The following is a 27,454-nucleotide window of genomic DNA, read 5'->3' as shown; positions in this document are numbered from 1 at the left end:
TTAAAATAACCAACATTCATATAGATAGCAAAATGCACAATAATTGTGCCCAAAAACCCACAATGTCAAATATTTTGTCAAACATAAACTAATGTCAAACCAGCATCTATGAAAATTAGTATTTGTTACTTCGTACATAAATGTTTTGTACTTCCACACAAAAATAGTCTATCAAAAATTAATGCAATGACCAAGGACTACAAATACTATGAAGCTAGGAATCAACGTCGTCATCAGCATCATTAGTAGGAGGATCAAACACGACCCCTTCTTATACCCTAATACCACCAACACGCTCAATAACTACAGAAAGAAAATGAGTAGTAAGTGCCCAAAAAACGTATAGCAAAGATGGAAACAACAACAGAATTTTTTTGAATGCAGACAGAACATGATGCTGAACGTCCTGTAGAAATGAGAGGAACAAATCAGAAATAAGAGACACACGGAGAACCACAAGCATATAATGAGAACAGGGGAACAACAGTTAAAAAATAGACCACTTCAGTAATTCCAAAAATCAAATACAACACCTAAAACATCTCTGCAAAAATCAAATACAGCACCTAAAACATCTCCGCAAAAACATTCCTACAAGGAGAAATGTAAATGTACCAAGTCGTTAGAAAAAAATCAACCAATATTTCTTTTTTTAATGGATTAAGTAGCAGAAGCATGGTTATTAACTTTTTTCAGTTGCTTTACAAAAGTTTCTAAACCATTTCAATTTATGTTCATCAAACAAAACAAGGCTGGAGCCCATACTACAAACATAATATAGTATAAATATGATCGTACCAATAGCAGGGAAGGACAAACACCTGTGTTGAGAAACTAGATATAAACGACAAGAAGAGAAGGAAAAAGAAGGTATCACGATGCAGCTAGGATCACTAAATTTGCTGAATTTAGGATCAGATACAAATCCAAGCTAAAATTCTACAGATCAGAAACTAAAGAGGCTGAGACATTAAGATTCAAGTTTAATTTTAAGGCAATGGATGTTTGTAAAATGATTTACAAAACATTAAGTTCACCCCATTTGATACAAATGCCCAACAATTATCCTTCCACACAAGAAATGAGCAAACGACAAGGGAAACTTTTCACTGTATATCAACTTATCCCAATTTCTCTTTGTACAATTAGAAGTTTATTTGATCAGTTGGTTCAACTAGTAAACTTGAAACAAGTTTTGGATCCTAGTTTGACATATGTCAACCATTACTGATTAGATCTTAGCTTTCCAAATGACACTAACAGTATAATAGTTTAGATTAGTCAACATTTAATTTGATTCAATCAGGAATGTAATTTGAACTAAATTTGGTTTACCTTCATGCTATTTTAAGAAAAAGTTTAGATATACATGGATTGTGAAAAGAAAAGGACATGACACTCAGATTTAGTCAAACACGAACAAAACAATCTGGTAAAAAACATAATCTGCCATCACACAAAGTAGCGGGAATAACCTGTTATACTAATAGACTTAAAGATATCCGACCACCGTCTAGGCACTTCTTCGATTGATTTGTATGGCTTGAGAGAATAAAGACTAAATTTTATCAAAGGTGTGCAGTTAAGTCAGTTACCTTACTGCATCTGAAGTTGAGTCTCTCAATCTCAAAGCGCTATTAGATGCAACTCCCAGTCCATCCAACAGAACTGCCAGTCCTCCAATACTTCAAAAATGATTCTGACCACGAGGAATATCAACTAATGATAATTGAAGAGCCCTAAGAGTTAGATAATGAAGTGAAATATTTGTATCGTGTTCCTTCAGATTCAACCTCTTCATAACACGCAACAGCTCTGAAATAAATTAAAAAACTGTGTGAAATCAGAAATGACCATATTAAAAATAAGAGAAAATGAAGAAGGTGCAACCTCACAAGAACACAGGCCATCTTAATAATTTTGTACCAAGGGGAGAGGTGCAAAATACACATTTCAAAGTTATTTGGTTCTTCTGAGGGGAAATTCTACTTAGAAAAGTTTATACACTTTTAGTTGGTGTACAGATACTACATGCAGTTAGTTTTTTATTACTTTTTTGTTCTTTTTATGATAGGGGTGTCGCGGACAGCTGTCCAATGTCACAAAAGAAGCCAGTTGCATCCCCATTGGGTACTCTTACCTAGTAAATTAACTACCTATTAATTATGCCGTACATCACCTTACCAAATATAAGGATTTGGGCGCTCGACAAGCTTAACGATACAAGAAAAGGGCGCAGTCATTAGTCTGGCAGTCCCTTGGGGAAGTAGAACAAATATCTTCACTTAATTTCTCCGTATAAAGACAAAGAACAATCTGAGTTGTATATAAAAACTACACATTTAGAGAGGTTCGATGCTAGAAAAGAAAATTGAAACTGCCTACCTTACCTACTAACCAGTTAAGACTACCAGTTTCCATAATAGAGACAATTGCCTTTTGACGCCACCGTATCATTATTTCAGAATAAGACACATCTACACCAGTAACGACATCACGTATTTCAACACTTCTAGGCCCAAAAATCTCCAGGCAACCACTATACATCCAAGCCATTTCGGATGTGCTGAAATGCAAGTTAATGAAGCTACAAATTATGGAAACCACATATAAAAGAATACTTTGGAGAATTGCAGTCTTCTCTGCAACAGTGTTCGACAAAGCTTCGCCTGCCGAAAGAGAACTAGCAATAGCCTTCAGTTGGACAACAACAGCTGAAATAAATAAACCTCATAATTAGAAGTGCTAGACAACAATATTATGATCATAATGGCAGGTTAACATAAAGATACATTACAAGTATAAAGTCTAATGATTTCAGGAATGAGTGACTAAGTGGTAAGCGGTAACTAGTCTCAGAACTGATCTTAAAACCAACTAAGAAATATAATAATATACTATAAATATGAAATACTGTTTATTTTTTTATAGCAAAAAGATAAACATTATTTTATATTCTGCAGAAATACGAAATACTGTTTATTAAGAAGGTATCAAACTCATTTGAATTTCCTTCTTCAAAATATGCCTGGACTTCTTTTCTTTTTTAAATAATAAGGTAAAGATGCCTACACTTCTTCCATAGCAATGTAAGATCTTAAAGAAAGCAAATGCGCAAAGAACAGAGGACAAGTCATGTTCAAGACATGATAAAATAGAAACAATAAACGAACCAACCCTTCCATCAGATTGAATCCAGTGACGTGATGATCTTGGAACAAAGTGCTCCCCCAAAATTACTTACTAAATGCACCTACCAGAGTTGTCGAAATATGTTGACCATCTCATCTAAAAGCTTAAGTTGCGAGAGAATTCACTCATCAAAATCCAATTAGATCCAAAATTAGCTTAAGTTTAAACAACTCAAAATCATACACCAAAACCAAATAATAGCAATGAAGAACTCAAACAATACTACAACAACTTAGATAAACACAAGTAAAATCGAACAATTAACTTATCAAAATTTAATACTTTCAGCTCCAAATCCAGCTAGATCCAAATCCAGTTAACTTTAAATAGCACAATAAACTAAATCATTGCGATAAAATACTCAACGAAACTCAAATAATACTCCAAAAAATTGTATAAAAAAATAAAATTACCAAAAACGTACAAAAACATAGCAGCAATTGAACAATTAACCTCAATGATCAAATTATAAACCCACAGCTCCAAATCCAACTACATCCAAACCTAGCTAACTTTATATAGCACAATAAACCATACAGCTAGCACAACAAACCACAAAATACTCGATAAAACTTAAAATACTACTCAAAATTGTATAAAAAAGTACAAGATCAGAGTACATCTGAACAGTTTCTTACTCTTGATTAGCGGAGAAAACAAAAACTGTGTAAACTAAAAAGATATCCTAGCCCCAAATGTTTTCATAAACCCTAACCCCAACCGATTGCATGCATCCAAAACCGAGTAAACTAAAGAAAAATCACAATATTCACCACCCCATTGTAATGTAAAATCACGGACAATACAACCAAAACCAAATAGATTCTCAAAGAATAGATTAATTCAACCTTCAATTCGAACAATAATTTAAAATTGACTCAAAAGATTAAAGAAAACACAATTTTGAATTTGAATAAAGTGTACCAGTGGAAGCAAATACCTTCGAATGCTTCAAATCGGCAACCCAGTGAAAGCTTGACCTTCAATACATGCATAAGTGTCTTCAATTCGTACAAAAGCTTGTTCAAATCAGGCAAAAACTTGTTCAAATCGTGAATGGTTCTTGAGAGATAGAGTAGAAAGAGAAATGGGGGGGAAGCTTAAATGAGTAATAACCCTAGAAGCCCCTTTTCCATTCTTTAATATTAATTAAAAAACCAAAATTAATATTTTACGAAGAAAATGTTGGTCGCCAAATAAAATGATTTTAAAAAAAAAAATGAAGTATACCAAGAAAGTTTGTTGCTAAATTGGTTGCTTCAAAATAATTAACATAGCGATCAGTATTTCGTTGCTAATCTGTCACTAAATTTAGGCGCCAATTTTTTCCGCTATTATTTAGTGACGAAATTACAATTCCGTCACTAATTCATTGTTAATAGCCTACCAAAAACTTGAGTTGCTATGTATGCGGCCAAAATTGAATGTTTCATTGTTGATCCGTCGCTATATAGTGACGAAAATCGATTTGTCAGTAAATTTCGTTCCTAAACACAGTTTTTTTGTAGTGGCTGTAATAACGTAAGACAAGTAATCAATAATTTATCTGATTAACACGTATTACGTGGTGTATATATAATATTGTAATTAAAAGCTAATTAACCAAAAAATTATCGTAATTTACAAAATTAATTTGTTATAAATATTATAAAATTTGTTAAAAAATAATTTTAATTTATTAATTTATTAATTATAGTTTATTAAACTTTAATTTATCAAAAATATTTCTAGAAAACCGACCACATGTGGTCGGTTTTATTTTAATTAAAAAAAAATTAAATACAATTAACCCAACCCCACCCTACCCGACTCGACCCGAACCAACAAAATATTTCAACTTTTGCAATTTTAATCGCACACACAAACACAAACACATACTCTCTTCCAAAAATTGGCAACCCTACACACATACACAAATTCTCTTCCAAAAATTCACACCAAAATTCATTGTCGACTATCGCCGCCACTGTCGCCGTCGACTGTCGTCGATTTACAAGTAACAATACCCATTTTATCAATTTTTTTCCATTCTTGCCTTTTTCACTCATTTTTTGCAACACCCATTTTTATCAATTTTCATTTCCATAACAATTTTGACACTTTGGTGTCTTTATCAATATTAGTGCCTTTAATTTTTCTCTTTTTCGTACAAATTGTCTAAGTTAGGTTGATTTTTCATGCTTTTGTTGTACGTACTTGATTATAGGTTTGTTTAGGATTCACTGACCGTTATACCTTCATGTTCTGGTTAGGGTGTCTGTTTCTCTTGCTTTAATTATTTGTCTATTATTGAATTTTCTAGCTTTGATTGGTACTGATCCGATCGGAGGTAGTTTATTTGCCTGATTTTCTGTTCAGTGTTCATTGGCAAGTTTTATAAGTTTTGCCTATAGTTTGCTCTTATTTTTTTAGTGTATGTAATGTGTTTGCCTGATTTTTTGTTTACGGTTCACCTATATTCGTACCCTACTTTACGATTTTGGATTTTGTTGCTTTGAGTGTATGTGTTGAGTTGATTTTTTTCTTCTAGTTTCCTAATGGGTTGCTTGAAATTTGATGTTATTGTTTGGCAGAATTCGAATTCGGAAAAAGAATTATTTCGCTATTTTTTTGGTGACCGCTTATCTCTTTCTCTTTAATTTAGGTCAAGTAAAGGTAAGTTGATTTCTATCTATTTTCTTATAATGAAGACTTTAAATGTAGTTTAGTTTGAGATTGTTCTCTGTAGAAGGCTTTGAAAGCCATAGAAATTTTGTGATGATTATATGGTGTGAGAGGGACATTCGACGCCTCTACTTATTCTCTTTGTTACACTTGTTCAATTGTTTGACTTATTATACTATAAATGAATATGTTGCTTGAAAGTGAATAAGTGTAGTTACTTGAAGGTGAACTTTTATTTTGAATTTTGTTGAAGCATATGTACATGAAATGTGAACTTTTTATTGTGAATTTTGATATGCTTGGTAATTTGGGAGGTGACTTAGTAGGTGAAAGGTGAATTTTTATTTTGAATGTGGTTTAGTTTGTGACTTGGGAGGTGACTTATTCACTTGAAATTGATTAAGTGTAGGTACTTGAAAGGTGAATTTTTGTTTTGAATGTGGTTTAGTTTGGTGACTTGGGATTTGACTTATTCACTTGAAATTGATTAAGTGTAGGTACTTGAAAGGTGAATTTTTGTTTTGAATATGGTTTAGTTTGGTGACTTGGGTGATGACTTAGTGACTTTAAATTTACTAAGTGTAGGTACTTGAAAGGTGGTTTTTTGTTTTGAATGTAATTAAGTTTGGTAACTTAGTCACTTGAAATTGATAAAGTGTAGGTACTTTAAAGGTGAATTTTTGTTTTGAATGTGGTTTAGTTCGGTGACTTGGGTGATGACTTAGTGAGTTGAAAATGTTGAAGTTTAGGTACTTGAAATGTCAATTTTTGTTTTGAATGTAGTTAAGTTTGGTGACTTGGTAGGTGGCTTAGTCACTTGAAATTGATTAAGTGTAGGTACTTTAAAAGTTAATTTTTGTTTTGAATGTGGTTTAGTTTGGTGACTTGGGTGATGACTTAGTGAGTTGAAATTTACTAAGTGTAGCTACTTCAAAGGTAAATTTTTTGTTTTGAATGTAGTTAAGTTTGGTGACTTGGTAGGTGGCTTAGTTGCTTGAAATTGATTAAGTGTAGGTACTTTAAAGGTGAATTTTTGTTTTGAATGTAGTTTAGTTTGGTGACTTGGGTGATGACTTAGTGAGTTGAAAATGTTGAAGTTTAGAAACTTGAAATATGAATTTTTGTTTTGAATGTGGTTTAGTTTGTTATTTTAGGAGGTGACTTAGTCACTTAAAATTGATTATGATGTAGGTACTTTTCATTTTGAATTTAGGTACTTAAAATGTGAACTTTTTGTGACTTGATCTAATAAGTTGAATCTGATTGATTGTGTAGATGAAACCTGATTATAGCTTAATATATCAACGGAATAATGATAATAGAATGGGTCTTAGGGAGGAATTTTTTGAAGGTGTCAGGCGATTTGTTGAGCATGCTAAGACACTTGATGTTTGGTCACGTTTTTTGGCTATTCATTATCCTTGTGTTAGATGTGATGGTATAAATCTTTTAAAAAAAGAAGTTGTGAAGGAACATCTTTATAGAAAGGGGTTTCACGAGGACTTTTTAAGATTGCGTACTATTGATGGTGATGTTGAGAAAAATGACTTTGTTGTTGGAGAAAGTAGTACGTCTGTAGGGCATAATGAATATCAAGATACTAGGATGACTGAAATGGTTCACAATGCTTTTGGGATGCAACACGGGGATACTTTAGGGAAAATGTCAAAGATGTTCCTATAGAGAAGCCGGCAAATTCTATGAACAATTGTATGCTGCTAGTCATCCTTTGTTTGACGGATGTTCGCACTCTCGTTTGTCTATTGCTGTTATATTATTAAGTATTAAATCTGACTGGAAATTGCTGAAGGGGGAATGCACTCAATGATAGACCTTATTAAAGAGTTAGTTGACCCCGGCTTATAGGTTCCTGATTCTTTCTATAAGGCAAAAAGATTGGCGTCAAAGTTTCTTTCCTCATTTAGAATTGATTGCTGTGAAAATGGCTACATGTTACACTTTAAGGAAGATCCTAACCTAGAGTCCTATAAATTTTTTCAGCACCCTCGATATAAGTGTGGTTGTAGTGGAGATAAAATTGCTATTAAGGCGATGCATTATTTACCTCTAATATCAAGGTTGAAGAGGTTGTATGCTTCAAACAGCTTAGCTCCTCATATGAGATGGCACAATGAAAATAAAAGGTCCACTGGTGTTATGTGTCATCCATTTGATAGAGAAGCTTGGAAGCATTTTGATGCAACTTATCCAGATTTTGCAGCTGAGCCACAAAATATTCATTTGAAATTATGTGCGGATGGCTACTCTCTATTTTCAGTTGGTGCTGCGCTATATTCATGTTGGCCTGTATTTATCACCCCATATAATATTTCTCTTGAAATGTTGATGACTAGTACCTATATATTTTTAAATTGTGTTGTTCCTGGTCTCCGTAATCCAAAAAGCAAAATATATGTCTACTTGCAACCTTTGATCGATGAACTTCAAATTTTATGGCATGAGGGGGTTGAAACTTGAGACATCTCATTTAAACAGAATTTCAATCTGCGTGCATATCTAATGTGGACTGCTAATGATTTTTCTACTTATGGAATGTTGTCTGGGTGGATGACAGCTGGAAAGTTGTCTTGTCCATACTACATGAAAAAAATAAAATCTTTCACATTGAGACATGGTAGGAAAAATTCATGGTTTGATTGTCATCGTTGTTTCTTGCCACCTGATCATGAATTTAAGAGACTCAAAAATGCATTCAGAAGGAATAGAAGGGAACATGATGGTCCACCACCAAAGCTATCTGGTCATGACATCTGGGAGATAGTTCAGGATTTGCCTAAAGTCAGCGAGGAACCATTGTATAGGCTGGACGGATATGGCATTTCGCATAACTTGATTAAGCAAAGTATATTTTGGGAGTTAGAATATTGGCCAGATAATTTATTTAGAAATAATGTCGATGTCATGCATACTGAGAAAAACTATTTTGACAACTTGTTCCACACAGTTATGGATGTCACCGGCAAGACAAAGGATAATCCTAAGGCTAAACTTGACTTACCAAAATATTGCAAGCGCAGAGAATTACACTTACAGGAGGGCCCCAATGGCATGTTCCTAAGACCAAGGCTAGTTTTACATTCAAGTTGGACCAAAAGCGTCAAATATGTGAGTGGGTCCAAAGTTTGAAGATGCCCGATGGATATGCCTCAAAATTGGGAAAGATGGTTGATATGACACAAGGAATCTTACATGGAATGAAAAACCATGATTGTCATGTTTTCATAGAACAATTACTTTCAATTGTTTTTATTGATTTTTTTAATACATGTGAAAATCAATAGCAGAGATTGGTTTGTTCTTCAAAGACTTATGTGTCACCGCATTAAAAGAAAAAAATCTGGCGCGAATGAAAATTAATATTGTTGTTATTACCAACAAGTTGGAAAAGATTTTTCCGTCAACGTTCTTCGATGTGATAAAACATCTTTCCATTCACCTTGTGCACGAAGCTCAGCTAGGCGGTCCAGTTCAAACTAGGTGGATGTATCCATTCGAACGGTGAGCAATTGCAACATATTTAAATTCATACATATCTTTTCTTAATATAGTAAACATCCAATCTTAAGATTATGCAGGGCAATTGGAAAATTAAAAAGGGGTCCCAAAAATAAACATATGATCGAAGGATCTATAGTTGAGACATATCTTGCAAGAGAAACGTCTCAATTTTATTCATACTACTTTTGTGATGAAGTTGCTTGTTCAAGAAACAGACTGAATCGTCATCATGACGATGAGAATGAGCCTCATTTGCAACCGATATCAATTTTCAATTAATTTAATTATAAGGCTAAAAAAACCATATTTCTCCAGCTCACTCCCACGGAGCGCAAATCAACAACTTTGTATGTCTTGCTGAATTGCTCGGAAGTTGAGCCCTTTCCGAAGTAAGGAGATTAAAATTTTAACATACCTTATTTATTTACTCATTCGCTTAAGGAAACTACTTGTTTTTTGCATGTTGGATCTTCTGTTCATTTAAGACTCAATTTCACGAAAATCAAGTGTATGCATCCTTTGCAACATGGTTTACATATGAGGTTCGTAAGTGTATAAATATTTCTACAAATTTTAAACATTTACACATTCCTCAACTAACATATATATATATATATATATATAATATTTTTAGGTACACCAGTCACCAAATGCAACCGCATACGATCAGTTCTTGAGAGATATTTTTTGGGTCCAGTTGAAGCTCATGCAATGTTCCGTTACACAAGTAAATGGGTTTAAATTTTTCACCGAAGAACACTCCGGAATAAGAAAAACAAACAATAGTGGTGTTTGGGTTAAGAGTGATGATGATGTTGATTACTTTGACATCATACACGAGATCTTAGAACTAAAGTATGCTGGTTTCCTAATAAAAAAATTTGTCCTCTTCAATGTAAGTGGTTTGATCCAAGCACAAGAGTACATAAGGAGCATAACATCATTGAAGTGAAGCATAATAGATCGTATTCTATTTACTATTCATTTGTTCTAGCGCAAAATGCTAAACAAGTGTATTATGCTCTTATCCGTTGCGCAGTGATGAGTCTGATTAGTAGATTGTAATCAAAACAAAGCTTATAAGACGGGTGAAAGTTGAGAATGTGTTGGAGATTGCGTATCAAAATGAAATACAGATTAATCACCATCTAGTGGACATTAACTTGGTAGATAGTTTGAATCACCCGAAAAATATATTTGAAGAAGTAAATATTGTGGAAGAAGAGACTGAGTGGGTAGGAGATGAGGAAACTTTCGAAGAGGGTGAATGGTTTAGTGGAGAATCTTCAAGAGAGGATGATTAGTTTGTATAGGTTGTATTTATTATGTATTGATGTCTTTATGTTTTGTACTATATATTTACCTTTATGTTTCTTATTTAAGATTGATATGTAATATATTGTGTAAGATTGTGTTTTCACTTTTCAATAGTTTATATAGTAATAAAAATATTCTTGTCTATCTCGAGTTGTTGGAGCGATTTGAAATGTAAATTAGTAACTTGAAATATTTTCTTATATATTCATTTTGTAGGAACTAACTACTTGTTAACTTTACCTAATTTAGATGACAGGTAGAGGTGGCAAAGGTAAAGGATAAGTTAATCCTACAAAAACAAAAAAGAAAAAACAACCTCTGCCTTATAGACGACCGACAGGTATTGTAACGCCCCGAAAAAACAGGTCTCGGAGCGTCACACGGTGCTTGAGGCTATGAGTAGCCCCAAGCTAACCCTTTGAGCCATTTTCATTTAGTTCAACACAAATCAACGGGGTTTCCATAAATAGCCCTCAAATATCAATAGAGTAATCATCATCCAAGAATAAAAAAAATTCAGAAAGATAACAAAATACGACTTGTTAGTCAACTCCCAACATCTATACTAGTCTGACAAGCCTCTAAGAAAATCAATAAAACCAGCGAGCCATTGAGACATGCCCCAATTGACTCATACTCAGTTATCAAATGTAAACAATTCCGTGAAACCAGCATCAGACATCACGTCTTCGGAACATGAGGACTCACCACAACAGAGGATATAGAACAGCGTGCCCGAAGAATCACTATCGAACCTGGAACTGTGCACCTGAACCTACATTCCGAGAAAATGTAGCCCACATCCGAAGATGTGGGTCGGTACCATGGAAAGGAACTGAGTATATGGGGGCGTATGCAGTTGTATAAACAACATCATCATAAATATTTATAAGAAATATGCAGGATGTATGAAAGACTCACATAGCCCGAAGAAAATCATCATAATAATGAGAGGATGAAATAAGTACAATAACACATGTGAGTCATCATATAATTTGTCAATCACTTTCAGTTCATCAAGAATATCAATTCTCATAATGTAAATATCATTTAAATCTTTCGAAAGAATAACTTTCATAATTCCACTTTCAAATCACTTCACCATTCACCATAGATACAAGGAAACACACACACACTGGGAAATCCTATAACCGACATAAACCATGTGAGCTACATGGAGTCCAATGTACAACCCACGCTGGGGAAAGCCATCCTATCCTTGCCATCGGAGTAGGATTATCGATATCAAATCCACACAAACTAGTGATCACTTATTAAATCAGCCTCAGGCTCACTCCTACGGGGGCACGTAGTTCTAGAAAAGTAAGGTCGCTTTATACCTCCCACTCGGTGCTAAAGATTTCTCCTGGACTTAGCTCAGATCATTTCAAAGACAATCCACAACAAAACAATTTCAGTAATATATAAATATACATCGGAAGCCATCATGCTTTCCATCTATCAAAATCAATCACGTTGTGGATTCCTTTCACACTCGAGTTCAAAACAACTCCATTAAGACCAAAAGGTCAAATCATTCAAAATATCTCAAATATTCAACATCAACGTGCTTATAACACATACTTTCTAAAAAAACACAATTTCCAATGGGGATTCACGACCCAAATATCAAAATCATGATAAATATCGTTCAAGATTCATGTTTTATATCTCCACACATGTAAATTCATCTTTCAAAATCATAAACATCAAGATTTCATAATAATCATCATAAGATATGGATTCATGCTTCAAATTCGCAAAAATCAAATAAAAAATCATGCCTTTGTAAAAAAAATTACTTTTGGGTACAAGAACGAAAGAGAGTTCTTGTTGAAAACCCCCACATACCTTGAATGATGAACTGTAAATCGATACTCATTTTTGAGATGTTAATCGTGCCTTTGAATTATGGTTCTTGGAGTTCTTGAACTAGGAACTTGGAATCTTGAATAAATTTACAGAATTAATGGTGAACTTTGGAGGTTCTTGAAGTTGGATGTAGGAGCTTAGGGTTTTCTTTTTGAGGGAATTTGATGAAATATAACATATAATGCTTCTAATAGGCTTTAATATAGGGTTTGGACGGATTTTGGGTGAGGGAGAATGACCAAAACGCCCCTAAAAATCAAATAATTCTCTAATCTGTCCTTTGGTGGACTGTTTTGATAGTCTGAAGTAGATCAACCATAACGTTTTATTCCGATATCCAAATTGGATTAAACTAATTTCATTAGAAAGAGGACTCTTATATATTTCCGTTGATTTATAGTATCTCACTCAGATCATTGTGTACGAGGAGTTATGATCATTTGAAGTTGACCCAAAAATTCTCTTTTGATGGGCTGAAGTAGATCGACCATAATTTTTTGCTTCGATAGACAAATTGGATGAAACTAATTTTATTGGAAAGAGGACTCACAGAGCTTTCCGTTGATATATAGTAGATCACCCAGATCATTATGTACAAGGAGTTATAATCATTTAAAGTTAGAATAAAAATATGTCAGGCCTCAGTACTTTTTCCTGCACGTTTTACTGCTCACTACTATTCACGGTTCGATCGGAATGTTCATAACTCGTCGCTCGGGTGTCCATTTTGGATGATCCACATATCGTTGGAAAGCTTATTTGATACTCTACGCAATGGTGGGTTATAATCTAAGACATTCCGCACGAAAAATTTATAATTCATTCTAGAAGATAGAACCCAATACGTTTACGCACAAAATTTCAACAAAAAATTTTCTGGGGTATTACAGGTATTCATATATCTGAGGGTCAGTTTGGTGATGCGCCAGCATGACCCTCATATTCTAGTTCATCTTAGAATTCGGTTCCTGCTCCTATGTATGTGGTGCCACTTCATGGGTCTACACCGACTCATTATCCTCCTATCACCGTGTCACCGCCATCACAGTACTATCGGACGATTGCTGGTACATTCGGACATCTACCATGTCAGTACCCCCTGTAACAGTCACTCACATTCGCACAGTGATTCTGTTGGATCTATTGGTTGTCAGATCTTCATCTTGGAGGCACTCCATCCGGTGCTTCAGATCCGCCCACGCCAGTGCATCCACCAGCACTTGCTCCGCGGCTCGGAGACAGAAATGATTATTAGAGGCTTTATCTTATTCCATATGAAACAGGGTAAGATTTTCAAATATAATAACATTATTCATTTTTCATTACTATATTATTATACTCTATGAAATTAATGTTTGATCTTGTGTTGTAGGTTTAAGCCGGATGCTGGAGTTAGAAAAATTGTGAGTAAATGAATTTGTCGGCACTTCAACGGCTATTGGACCAGCTGACAAAAGGTTCCAGAAAATTACAGAGAAAAAATATTTAAAGAATTTCAGGTAAGGATTTAACTTATCGACTACTTAACACATTGTTAGAACAAAAGATTGAATATTATATCTTTATTTTTATTGTAGAAATATTACTGGTGGGGTGATGCGAATGAATGTGCTATAAGGAGAAATTTTTACAGAAGAGCTAGATCCAGATTTAACGATCTATTGGATTATGCCAGAACCAACATGGTACGACCAGGGTTTATACTCGAACCCAATTGGCAACAGTATATTCGCTATTGAAATAGCGAAGAATACCAATTGTTAAGAAACAAAGGGAAAATAGCCCGGGCATCATCCAAGGGTGGCTCTCTACATACTGCGGGTGCAGTTAGTATGATTGCTGTAGAGGAAAAATGGTATGTAACTTTTACAGTTTTAATTGTTTGTTTTTATTTAAATTTTTAATTATTTGAAGATTAATAATTTTTTCATGTGCAGGAAAAAGAAAAGGGTAGGAAGATACCCTTCGATGAGCTATTCGAGGAGACGCATGTTAAGAAGAAAAAGAACCCGACTGATGAAGATGTCTGGGTTGAGCCTCGTGCAAAAGCTGCCCATGTAATAATTAAATTTTGAATTTATGAATCTTTTTCTCAAAGTTGATATTATTCAAGTATAAGTACTTTAATATTTTTTTACTATTAATTTAACTTTACTTTGAATATAGGACAAATATATGCAGCTCCTTAGTGAGTTTCGTAGTAATCAGCCTCCTGAAAGTTAGGGTGATCCAATACCCGAACATGTAGAGGAGGAGTTATGGGAACAAACTGTGGGTCCTGCAGTTAGAGGTCATTACTACGGATACCACAGAAATTATTTTGGCGATAATATTAGGTCTTCCTTCGGGCCTACATCCTATACCTCATCAGTTGATAGAGAAACCATTGAATTACTAAAAAATATGGTTTCTAAACTCACTGAGGAACTTGCTGCAGAGAGAGAGGGGGGCGCAGAAGGAGGAGGAAACATCATCACAAATCACGATGCTGCAGAGCAGTTCAACTCTTTTATTCAATCTGCATGGATTATTCCTCCATGTCCTGGTGATACAGTTCGGGCTGTAAAAGGTCTAGGCCCACTAGATGATATCAACACAGATGAGGAATTAGATCCTGCGTGTGTGGTTGAGGATGCAGAAGACGAAGACGATGATGATGCGTGGTAGTTTTTTGACTTTTGTATGTGTTGTAGTTTGATTTGGAGATAACTTGAAGTTTTTACATTTTTGTATGTTTTTAGAGTTGTATTGTATGATAGTTGTGTGGGAATACACTTGATTTTTTTTTTTTTTTTTTTTTTTTGTTGTTGTTGTATTGTATGATGTTGTTTCATTTGTTTTGTTTAGTTGTTGTTGTATTGTATGTTGTTGTTTCATTTATTTGTCTAGTTGATTGTTATTTTTAAAAAAAATTCCATAAAATCGATGTGGTCGGTTTTTACAAATAAATTAATTAATTAATTTTAAAATTAAATCGACCACTTGTGATTGGTTTATTTTGTATTTTTTTTATTTTTAAAATCTTTCTTTCTATTTTAAAAAAATAATAATGAATTTTAAAAATATATATATATTTTTAAAAACGACCACATGCTACCACACTTTTACCGACCACTCATTTTGATCGATTTTGTGATAAAAAATTTAAGAAAACCGACCACATGTGGTCGGTTTTCCTATTTTTTTTTAGTAGTGAATGAGGTTTGTTGGAAGTGACTGAACTTCATAGTCTTCCTTCACGGCTTCCCACAGATCAAATGCTTCCAGGTAGGTCTCCATTTTCACGACCCACATTTGATAGTTGTCTCCATCGAAGACTGGTGGTGCCATTGCTGAAAAATTGAACTCTCCTTTCATTGATGCACTCAACTAGTCTCACAGATTCCTCAAGAATGGAGCTCTGATATCAATTTGTTGGTATTTTTACAGTAAAGCTAAGTCAATTTTAGAAGAAAAGAGAGAAAACACACACAACTTATGCTTTAGGAAGCTTATCATTTTATTTTTTAGAATTACATTTAAAGACTTAAGAAAAAAATTAAAACTCCAACTAAGATCATAAAATCAAGCAACAAACGTTAACATGTTGAATCATGGAGTAACTAACTCCTAAAGACTAGGAAACTACTTTAAAATATTCAAAACAATAAATAAAACATGTGTAGCTTCTTAAACACGTGCATTAACAAGTAATTTCTTCGTCCGATAATATTTATCTTTATTGATTTGACATATAAATTAAGAAATAATAAATAATATGATAATTTTATTATTTTGCTCTTTGAGTATAATTAGTTTAATATTTTTTTAAAATACATTAAGTAATAAATAGTATTCCTCTATCCCAATTTATATGACTCATTTTTTACTTGTTTCTACATTTAGTAATATTTTTGCTTGAAAATGTCTGTGATTTTATAGTCACAAAAATATCTATGACTTATTTTAGACTAGAAGTTTCAAAAGTCTTTCTTTCTTAAACGTCGTGTCGAGTCAAACTGGCTCACATAAATTGAAAAGTTAAAAGTATTGAATAGTAAAATTAAATTAAGTAAAATATGATAAACTATTCATTGATTTTTTCAAACTGAATAAATATTATTAAATATCTACTTTTAATAACATGAACAATTATCATTAAACAAGAAAGTATAGTACGTAATTAAGCTTCTAAAAAAAGGAATGATTAATTATGATATACTTTAGACAAATCTCAAACTGAGAAAAGGAAAAGGAAACAAAGTGCTATTTAAAATACAGAATAATTCAAATCAGCTAAAGCACAAAGGAATAAGTTCATAAGATTTATTGGCACCACAAAGAACAATATATATACCATATGATTGGGGTGTGACAAGATTCGCCATAATGCTAGGTAAGTGGTGGATACCATGATTATAGACGAACTTAAAATTTAAATTTTATGAAACCAATCTTTAAATTTCTTTGACATATTAAAATATTCTACTTTCAAACTAATAATTTAAAGGAAAAATATTCAGAAAAATATCTTAACTTTCGCTGAATTTTCAGTTGAGCATACTGAACTTTGTGGGGGTCTACTATCTCTATTTTTTTCATATTTTAATGACATATATCTGCCTACTTGGAGAAGTGCGTGTAATTCACACACATTCAGCGCATGAGAATGTAAAAATTGTTATAAATTATTTTTTTTGTCACTTAATCCCTCAATTTTCTGAATTTTAATAATTTTTATTTATTTTTTTATTCGCTTTATCTTCTCTCTTCTTTTTTCTTCTCTTCAACAATGGAGTCTTCAACAAAGCACCATGATTGCACCATTGTTGAATTGAAATTGAACACAATTTCATCACACACATCCCAAATGGATCATCTTCAACACATCAATTCATTTTCATCAATTTGATTCAATTTCAACACACACACCAAATGGGTCTTCTTCAATTCCATCAAAATAGCAAAATTAACCTTCTTCAATTCCATCAAAATAACAAAATTAACCCATCATTGTCACCACCAACCAATCCACCACTGCAGCCGGAAGAGAATTTGTCGGCCAGGCATGGTAATGAGCTCATCACAAGCCACTGTGTTGGTTATGGGATCCTTGTGAAAGTCTCAAACATTTGTTTGCTAATTTTTGATTATTAGTTGTTTATTTCGTCATTTTGTTGCTAATCAATTATCACCTCAGATTGATAAAGAGAAAAAGAAAAATTCATGGCAATGTTGCCTGTGCTGTTGGTAATTTTGGCAATGATGGTCAAGATTTTGATGAAAAAATGATGAAAATTGATGAAAAAAATAAGAATGGAGAAGAAAGTAAATAAAAGTTAATTTTTTTTAAAAAAAACACGTGTAAAAACGAGATTGACGTGTTATTAGATCCACAACCGCCAAAATTAAATATAGCGTTTCGGAGAAAATTAAATTCACTTTTAAAAAGTTTTTGGGGTAATAGAACCCTCGCAAAGTTCAGTATGCTCAAATACAAATCCGATCAAAGTTTAAATATTTTTCCTAATTTAAAATATAACATTTATTTATTACTTTTTTTTTTTAAATTCACATCGAAAATATTGAATTCATATATTCGCCCGCATACGAGGGCGTGGGAGACCGAATATAACCGTGTAGAGATGGATAGGTGAGCCGTGTACCGGTCCATTAGTGCCATCTCTTTTCTTCTCTGAAGAAAAAGACTTCATTGAAATATTCTCATCGTCAAGTACTCAATGCACAATTGATTGGAGTAATATATAATTAATACTATATTATAGTATAAAGTTTCAACATATGTTATTGTGGTCACACTTTTTCTTCTTATGGTTGACAACCAAAATAATTAACTACTCATATTTGACTTGAATTGTTCGTTTGAACAGCCCAATCAATCTCAACGTATCACTCCTACTTTCCTATACAACTTCTTCGTTTTCATTTATTTGTATATAGATCTTTTAACTCATTTAAAAATATTTTTTAATAATTATTTTATTTTAATTTTTTATATGACATATTTAAGATTATAGTATTAATAAATATTCTAATACATTTTACATAATTTTAGTTAAGGACCACAAGATTCAAAAATTTATTTTATAAACTTCATATCAAATTAAAATCAGACAAATAAACTGAAACAAAGAGAATATGTCATCTCACTAAAATAAATAATAATAATATATAACCTGTACGATTGTAAATTTTGATATTTACAAGTAATAGTTTGATAGTGTTTTTTATTATAGCAAACCATATAGCTTATCCATGAAGGACATTCAACCGACTAAAAAGGAATGAATTGCCAAAGAAACACGTTTAATCAAAAAAAAGGTAGTAAGGACAAATATTTTTCATGAATAATATTCTTTTTTAACAGAATACTCTTTAAAATTGTGAATAGATTATTTATTTTTATATTTGATGCATAAGCATAAAAGATCTTAAAAATACAATGAGCGACGGGCGTTGAAAATTGGAATAGGGGATAATAGTCGTACAAATAAGTTTTACTGAACGTGAGAAAGGTACAATAAATCTAAAACAATATTAATAAAAATTGCTTCTTTTAATTTCATTAAAAAAGTTATTTTTCTCATTTTTTAGAGACTTAATCGTAAATTAATTTTTTTTTTTTTGAAATTTTAATCAATTATATATTAGAAGATAAAAAAATATTTTCCTCCGCAACGAAGGCAACCTTAATCATGACTGGCAATAAGAAGATGAGTTGCAATTATGAAGTATGAACAATTGAACATTAGCCAAGTCAACATAGCTCTGCTATCATTATCCATATAGCATAGCTAAATTTGTCAATCACTGGCTAAATAATCTTTTTTATATACAAAAAAGAAAACTTTGAACTATAGTACAGTATAACTTTTCTAAATAAAAATATTTTCTTTTAATGGTGGATTTAGCTGGTAAAAGAGGAAAGGATTTAATGATAAATCTTAATATGATCGTCCATCTCACTTTGTTTTAATTAACTCAATTACTTTTAATTAGTTGATTCTCCATTAAATATTATAGTCTTGGTAGGTTATAAGCGCGATTTCTTTTTTATATAAACACGAAACATGTAAAAATATGGAGGAGATATATCATAAAGTGTTTAGAAATAAAAATTATTATATTAAATGATTTGAAGAATTATAACTGACGATAAATTATACATTAATCAAGATTCGTAAAAATATAAAGGAGATGTATCATAAAATATTTTAAAATAAAAATTACTATATTGTGTGATTTGAGAAATTGTAATTGATGATAAATTAAAGATTGAGAATTAATCTCTTGATGCATTTTATTATTTTTTAATTACTGAAAGCATGACCTTAGATGAAAATTTCTTGAGTTCAGTATTATAAAAGGGAAATACTATTTTTTTTGGGTGATGTTGCTTTATTAGATAGACAACAAAGGACAAAATGACAACTGAATAAGTTTCGTACTCCTTTTCATATTACTTTGAACGTGATATTAAAATTAGTTATTTTGATTTACTTATTTAATTTTTAAAATTAAAAGAAAATTTTACTACTCACTTTGTTAATTTTTATTTGTAACATACTTCTTAAAAGTAATAAATAAAATGATAATTTTACTATATTATTCTTATTAATTATAAGTTATTGAGTGTTACATATTAGTAATATTTAATAACAATAGTAATATAAACACAAAGTGATAAATTATTTTTTAATTTTTTTAAATTGAACAAGTAAAGGTAAATAACTTGTAGTTTTAGTAAATTGGATAAATAAAAATGAATGAAAAGAATAAAAAAAATTTATTTCCACTTTTAATATTAAATAACTAAATAAAAATAATAGTAGTGAAATTCATTGTCTAAAAACATCATTGATAAAATTAAGAAAATTAAATATATCTCTAACTAAAATTTTCTTTAAAATATATCAAGTACACAAAAGTCAAGCAATATAAAACAGATGAAATAAATATCTTAATTAATATATGAATCAAAGATATTGTTCTTTGCAATTCAATTGGGATGTAAATGATTTTCCTGTCGAACTTTGTCTCAGAAGTGACGAATTCAAAATTTAAAGATTAAACAAATTAGGGCAAAAGTCACCATTATTTTAACATAGTCGTATGTTAAAATAATCGACATTGCACATAGAACTCTCTTAAAACCTAAAAATTGTGATAAATTTATTTATGTCGATTAATATAATTATAAAGAATCGTTTCACACAAGGGATAACTAATCTCAAAATGAGTTTATCTGATGTTTGATTTGGATAAAATAAATGGGTTGACTTACTGAGATTGTACTGTCTCTGTCTCAAATACTTGGCATGATTGTTTTTTGCACAACTCTTGATGAAAAATTAATAAGGGGTGTAAATTAACTAATATAACTTCATTTAATTTTGATTAGATAAACATTCTTTAACTAATATGAATATAGTTTCAAAAAAATAGTTAATTATCTCTTGAATTTTTAAACATACCAACTTTTTCCAAATAAGTTTTTTAGCAAACAAGTCTAATAATTTAAACTAAAAAATAATAAAAATATTATTTTTATTTTATTTTAAATATAAAATAATTAATTTCAAAATAACTTACTCCTAATAAAACTAATCGCAAGCGGCATAAACAAGAAAAGCTGGAAAAGAAAAGAAAAAAAAATAAAAAATCGAAAAGTTGGGTTCTAAGTGTTGTGGATTCTAGCAGCCAGGCACAACTCATTATCAGGTTGAGTGGTCAAATTCGATAGGTTCATGGCCACAGTCCAAAATCTTTACAAAATCAAAATTCTCTCTTACAATCCTTCACATCTCAACCCTCCATTTTGAAGTTTCAACGTTTCAAGATTCACTGTTTCTATCCCCCCCCCCTCCCCCGTCCGCCGGCCTCCCCCGAACCTTCGCCCCACGTTCTTGGCTGCCCCACAAACAAGTGTATGTACAACTATACAACATTGTTGTAATTTCTCATTGTGTTGCCTCCTCCATGCACTCTCTTTATTATTTATTATAAACCTCATTATATCTCTATTTTCAAATCACCATTCTCTCTCATTCTCTCTCATACAGACACACAGTACATAGGAATCTCCGTTGTGGGCTGTTTGGGTTTGTCTGCGTTGACATAAGGTTTGTTCTTGATCTGGGGTTTTGTTAATTCTTCACTTTGTTTACTTCTATACATGTTTTGTTGAAATGGGGTTCTTTGTTTTTCTTTTTGTAAGGTTTTGGGTTGTGTTAGATCTTATGTTTGACTGTAATGTAGCTAATGTGCCTTGATGTTTTTCTTGTTTAAGGTTTTTTAAGCTCCTTAGATGTTTTGGGTTTTTTAGTTCCTTAGATGATTGTTTCAAATGGTGTCTGATTAAATTTGTTTTGTTTCCTTAAATTTTGGTTGCAGATGGTTCTCTAATTTTGGACTGAGTGAGGTTTTAAATCCCATTTCTTGTTAGATCTGTCTGTTTTTAGAAACCCCTTGTTGTTGTTAAACCCTTAGACCTTGTAAAAATTCAATCTTGGAACTTCCTATAACCTTTGGACCTTATAACCTTATAAAAATTCAATCTTAGATCAGTGAGTAACCTTTTGAGCTTAAAGATTCCAATTTTGTATCCTTGAACTTCCTATTGTCTGTAGAGTTTGTTGAGTTCATCAAAATGAGTGAATCCAAACCAGAAGTGCCAGTTAACAACCCCCCTTCTTATGCAAGAAACTTTCCTGATTTCAAACAATCTGTGAAGCTGAAGTATGTGAAACTTGGTTATCATTACCTCATTACTCATGGAATGTACCTATTTTTATCCCCTTTAGTTATTGTCCTTGCTGCTCAACTCTCTACATTTTCGCCTAGTGATTTGTATGTTCTTTGGGAGCAGCTTAGGTTCAATCTCATATCTGTGGTCATTTGTTCTACCCTTTTGGTCTTCTTGTCCACCCTCTATTTCCTAACCCGTCCTCGTCCTGTATACCTTGTTAACTTCTCGTGCTATAAGCCTGAAGATGCTAGGATATGCACAAGGAAGATTTTCATGGAGAGGTCTAAGTTGACTGGTTCGTTCCCTGATGAAACTCTTGAGTTCCAGAGGAAAATTCTTGAGAGGTCTGGCCTTGGTGAATCAACGTATCTCCCTGAAGCTGTGCTTAGGGTACCACCAAATCCATGTATGGCAGAAGCACGAAAAGAAGCTGAGACTGTTATGTTTGGTGCCATTGACGAGCTCCTTGCTAAAACTGGTGTTAAGCCAAAGGATATTGGAATTCTTGTTGTAAATTGCAGCTTGTTTAATCCGACACCCTCGTTGTCTGCAATGATTGTGAACCACTACAAGCTTCGTGGAAACATCGTTAGCTACAATCTAGGTGGAATGGGTTGCAGTGCCGGTTTAATCTCAATCGATCTTGCAAAAGATCTTCTTCAAGTCCACCCCAACACATATGCCTTGGTGCTCAGCATGGAAAACATCACCCTGAACTGGTATTTTGGGACCGAGAAATCCATGCTGCTTCCAAATTGCTTATTCCGTATGGGAGGTGCTGCTGTATTGCTCTCCAACAAAGGATCTGAGCGAAGAAGATCAAAGTACCAGTTGGTGCATACTGTCAGAACTCACAAAGGTTCTGATGACAAGTGCTTTTCTTGTGTTTACCAAATGGAAGATCCCAATGGAAAAGTTGGAGTATCTCTGTCGAAGGATTTGATGGCAGTAGCTGGCGATGCTCTAAAGACCAATATCACCACATTGGGTCCTCTTGTGCTTCCCATGTCCGAGCAGTTGCTTTTCTTCGCCACCCTCGTGGGAAGAAAACTTTTGAAGATGAAGATCAAGCCTTATATCCCAGATTTTAGATTGGCCTTTGAGCATTTCTGCATTCACGCCGGTGGTAGAGCTGTGTTAGATGAAATAGAGAAAAACCTCCACCTCACTGACTGGCACATGGAGCCTTCAAGGATGACATTGTATCGATTTGGAAACACCTCAAGCAGTTCCCTTTGGTATGAATTGGCCTACTCAGAAGCTAAGGGAAGGATCAAGAGGGGAGACCGAACTTGGCAGATAGCATTTGGTTCAGGGTTCAAATGTAACAGTGCAGTTTGGAAAGCCTTACGATCAATTAATCCGGCCAAGGAGAAGAACCCGTGGATGGATGAGATCGACCAATTCCCCGTGGATGTTCCAAGGATTGCAAAAATCTAACAATCCAATGGCGCTTTCGTTTAGTATAGTGTTCCATCAAAATCGCAGATGATTATTCTTTTATCAGTTGCCATGTGCCATGATGTGCTGTTCAGTTGTTTCCTTGTGATTCTCAAGTTAGTCTATAGCTGATCTAATTCTATTTGAGAAGCTTAGATAGGGAATTCTACTTGCTATCAAATGTATTATGAGGATCAAGTAAGTGTTATTCTCATTTTGATGTTTCTGGATATCGAGTTTAGGATCATTAACTTATTGTTAATTTGGAATTCAGAGGGTAATTACTGAATATCTATGAGTTGATATTCGTGTACCTATTTCTTATTCGTGATTTATCCTAGAGAATTATTCATCATGTAATGTTGATTGTTTAATCAGTGCAACACAATGTGGACAGCAGTTGTTAATGTGTCAATGTGGACAACACAATGTTTTCAATATCCATTCCCTTATTCATTGAAAAGATACTAAAGAAAACGAAACAAAATTTCTCTTGTTTTTCTTTTTTTGGAAGAAAAATTAGGTGAAGTTACAACAACATTCCTCAGTGTAAACCCACAACCGAGGTCTGAGAAGGATAGTGCCACTACCTTTGTAGGTAGGATAGTGTGTACGCAAACCATGCCACTACCTTTGTAGGTAGGAGACCGGCAAAATTTATGTGAAGTTGAAGGTGAAATTGTCCACTTTCTTGCTTTGTTTTTAAAGGAGAAAGTGGTTTGAGATGAAAGGTATACCAGTTGTAACATTTTAACTTTAGTAACATTAACCAGGAATCCCAGGGAAAATTGAGTTTTCTTTCTAGTTCACAAACCAATATAATGAAGGAAGAGGAGAAATTTGACACTTAAGCCTGTGGTCCATGTATATTTTTCCTGTTTTAAACAAGCAGCTACTTTTAAGAGAAGAAAAAGGAAATTGCTTTATATATAAAGTTGGAATTTATAAAGTTCTAGGTTCTACTTAATTCATGAAAAATCAAGAAAATTAGACTTCTTGGTGTAACTCTTTACGCAAATTTTAGGCCAAAAGCTAACAATATCACTACTAAGCTGGTAGTAAGCGTTGGTAATTCAATATCGTTGATAGGTTAATCGGTGAGTTTTTCTACTAAAACATTACTACTTTTACAACAAGCACCGTGTTTAAATAATTTTTTTTTCTATTTTTGCAAGATATGTGAAACTACTGCACATGCATTTTCAAGTTTTTGTGAACATCGGAATATGGAAGACTTTTCTTTGATAATGTTTGGTTCAAAAATATTTTTAAAAGTTTTAAGATTTCTTTTTCTTTCGTACACTCATTGAAAGCAAACGTCACTGGCATCTCATTCTTTATAAGGAAATATCACGTTTACATGTGTTCTTCACTTGTGAAAGTCCTAAAATAATATTTTTTGTATTATGATAACAAAATAGGGGTGATTTACGAGAATGGATATTTTGCATGTGTCTACCATTTCACCACGTCAATGGAGGATAAATTGCAATACCCTCTCATTTTAAATTTAGGTGATACTACTTAATTTTGCATCAAGTTTAAAAAATATATTTTTAAAATTTATGAACTAATACACTTTGACTATAAATCATTTAAAGATATTTTTTAAAAAAAAGTAAATTATTTTTAATTTTGAAAAACTGATATTTTTATCTGAACTGAATAAAAAGAAAAGTATATCATCTAAGTTAGAAACATATTAATTAGCTGTAGGCGATAATTTAGGGTGGTATGACGCTGCCTTGTCGAAGCCTCGAAGGTAACATGCGGCCGCTGACATTCAATTCTTTAATTTATGGTGTTAACTTGATTTCCCCCTTATATTTATTTGCAATTGCCTAACAATTTTCATCATTACCTTTTTTTCCCTATTTTTTTTCCGTAATGTTTATTTAGCTGTTTAAGTTTCTAGTTCATAATTTGAAAAATGATGAGTGGGGAAGCCATCAATTTATAAATTTTTATGATCGTGATGTTTGGGTCAGTAAAAAATCACCTAGTGTTTATCTGTAAGAATTGAACCATGAGGTAGTTCATCCGACTTCATTGAACCTTTAGGCTACATTCTTGGGTGCAAATTTATTATTGATCTGGCGATAAATACTTTAATTCCTTATCAAATATAAAATTAATTTGATCGAGTTATATGCTTCGTTGAGTACCTCTATACGTTCTTCCGTTCTAGCATTGCAAAACTAAATTCTAGAAAATACAAGACTTTAAAGAGAGACGAGAGCCTCTTAATCATTAAGATATGGATGAGTTGTTATGCAGTGGATGGGCTGCTGCTCCACCCTTAATCAGAGGTCGAGGGTTCGACCCTGGGTATGGAGAAAACTCTGTTGGGAGCGCTGCCACCTTAATGGGCCCTGTAACGCGTGATCCGGATTAGTGAGGATTCCAATGCGGACACCGAACACCGAACGCCGAATGGAAACCAAAAAAAAATATGGATAACAATAACAAACCAAGAAGATTAACTCAGACAATGAAAACAAATGAGAAGATGCTATATATGAAGTACTTTTCCATTTGAAGTTGACTCGGTAGTTGCTTGACCAAGCAAAACTAAAATAATGAGTAACGTTTTTTCAATTTAGAACTATATTCATCAATTTGGTGTAACCAATTAGGCGTACTTGCTTTCGCCTATCCATGCATATAGCTAACTTCAAAGAAACATCATCCATATATATTTTCAATATCTACTATATTTCGTAAATGTGAAGTATACTTTTTATGTTTTTTTGACTTGTCATCTTTCATTTTACGAGGGTTAATTTGATTAATATTTGAAGTTAAATTAAGTTAGCTTAATTTAATATTTTTAAAATTTTCTGAAAAATAAATTTTAACCCTTTTAATATTAATATGATGAAAAAATATTAATTAAAATTCATACTGCTTGAATTTCGATAAGTGAAATTTAACAAATATATAAAAGTAAAAGGATGGGCAAAATATAGGGGTCATCATCGATGGCCACATTTTTCTTTTTAATCTATGCCTTTTATTTTGTAGTTTCTTTTAAGTTTATTATCAATGACCAGCATATTATGAAATTAGATGCTAATTCTGGAAACTTTGAAAAATCAATAATGTAGTCAAACACATCATGGTCTCTGATTCCCATATTTACAAACACGTAACCCTTTGTCGAAAAGGACGTAAATTTTTCATTTTAATTGTCAAAACTAGTTCATTGTCTACCGTACCATTTCAAGCTAAATCTCATCTTTTTTAGTTTTATGTAAAAAAAAAAAAAAATCCAAAAAAGAAAGAAGAAATCAGAATAATGGAAATTATAAAGCTTGAAATCATAGGTAGCATCAGAATCAAATATTTGATTCTAGAAAATAAAATAATCATTCACAACCAGATCAAATAAAATATTCTAATTTGAAAAGTCAAAGTATCTAAATTCATATGTACAAACTTGCACAACATCAATTCAAAATGTTTCTCTTCAATGAATACACAGATAGTGACCATTATCTATTTCTTTAATGCTATAAATATTACTAATTTGCTTCACGGATATGTTAAGAGGAAAAAAACATTTGCCTGCAGATGAAGGTGTCCAAGTTTCTAAAATAGCTGCTAATTCAACAGATCATATTTTTTGTTCGTTTACATTATTGACATATATTTTGCCGATTCAACGTATAATTAGTCAATGACTAATAAAAACTGACGGAT

At 32.6% G+C, this 27,454-nt stretch overlaps 2 protein-coding genes across 8 annotated transcripts; one reads left to right on the top strand and one right to left on the bottom strand.

Moving 5' to 3' along the window:
• On the bottom strand, positions 1-4,604 carry LOC107872812. 7 transcript variants are annotated; one of them, XR_007056560.1, is made up of 4 exons: positions 4,133-4,331; positions 2,391-2,714; positions 1,596-1,815; positions 1-406 (listed from the first exon to the last, which is right to left on the bottom strand). XR_007056560.1 is itself a non-coding variant. In XM_016719426.2 (3 exons), exons 1-3 carry the CDS (start codon positions 4,185-4,187, stop codon positions 1,688-1,690), a joined length of 507 nt encoding a protein of 168 aa, XP_016574912.1. In that variant the 5' UTR covers positions 4,188-4,604; the 3' UTR covers positions 1-1,687. The 7 variants fall into 7 exon arrangements, 3 of the variants coding, with proteins under 3 accessions (XP_016574912.1, XP_016574913.1, XP_016574914.1); XR_007056562.1 differs by having other exon boundaries at positions 2,386-2,714; positions 4,133-4,327; XR_007056561.1 differs by having other exon boundaries at positions 1-303; positions 2,386-2,714; positions 4,133-4,327.
• Positions 4,605-21,198: 16,594 nt separating this feature from the next.
• On the top strand, positions 21,199-24,167 carry LOC107872813 (3-ketoacyl-CoA synthase 11). The gene is made up of 2 exons (XM_016719429.2): positions 21,199-21,686; positions 21,958-24,167. The coding sequence occupies exon 2, from the start codon at positions 22,214-22,216 to the stop codon at positions 23,750-23,752; it is 1,539 nt and encodes a 512-aa protein (XP_016574915.1). The 5' UTR covers positions 21,199-21,686; positions 21,958-22,213; the 3' UTR covers positions 23,753-24,167.
• The last annotated feature ends 3,287 nt before the right edge of the window (positions 24,168-27,454 follow it).

The sequence above is a fragment of the Capsicum annuum genome, chromosome 6 (genome assembly GCF_002878395.1).
Source record: "Capsicum annuum cultivar UCD-10X-F1 chromosome 6, UCD10Xv1.1, whole genome shotgun sequence".
NCBI lineage: Eukaryota > Viridiplantae > Streptophyta > Magnoliopsida > Solanales > Solanaceae > Capsicum > Capsicum annuum.
Note: the sequence above shows the minus strand (reverse complement) of the source record. Positions and strands in the feature narration are given on the sequence as shown.

Bases quoted from the DNA above. Each gene is read 5' to 3' on its own strand.
- LOC107872813 (XM_016719429.2), top strand. From the start codon at position 22,214: ATGAGTGAATCCAAACCAGAAGTGCCAGTTAACAACCCCCCTTCTTAT.
- LOC107872812 (XM_016719426.2), bottom strand. From the start codon at position 4,187: ATGCATGTATTGAAGGTCAAGCTTTCACTGGGTTGCCGATTTGAAGCA. The intron at 2,715-4,132 runs GTATTTGCTTCC...TATTTATTTCAG, and splicing joins CCGATTTGAAGCATTCGAAG to CTGTTGTTGTCCAACTGAAG. The intron at 1,816-2,390 runs GTAAGGTAGGCA...AATTTATTTCAG, and splicing joins TAGTCTTAACTGGTTAGTAG to AGCTGTTGCGTGTTATGAAG.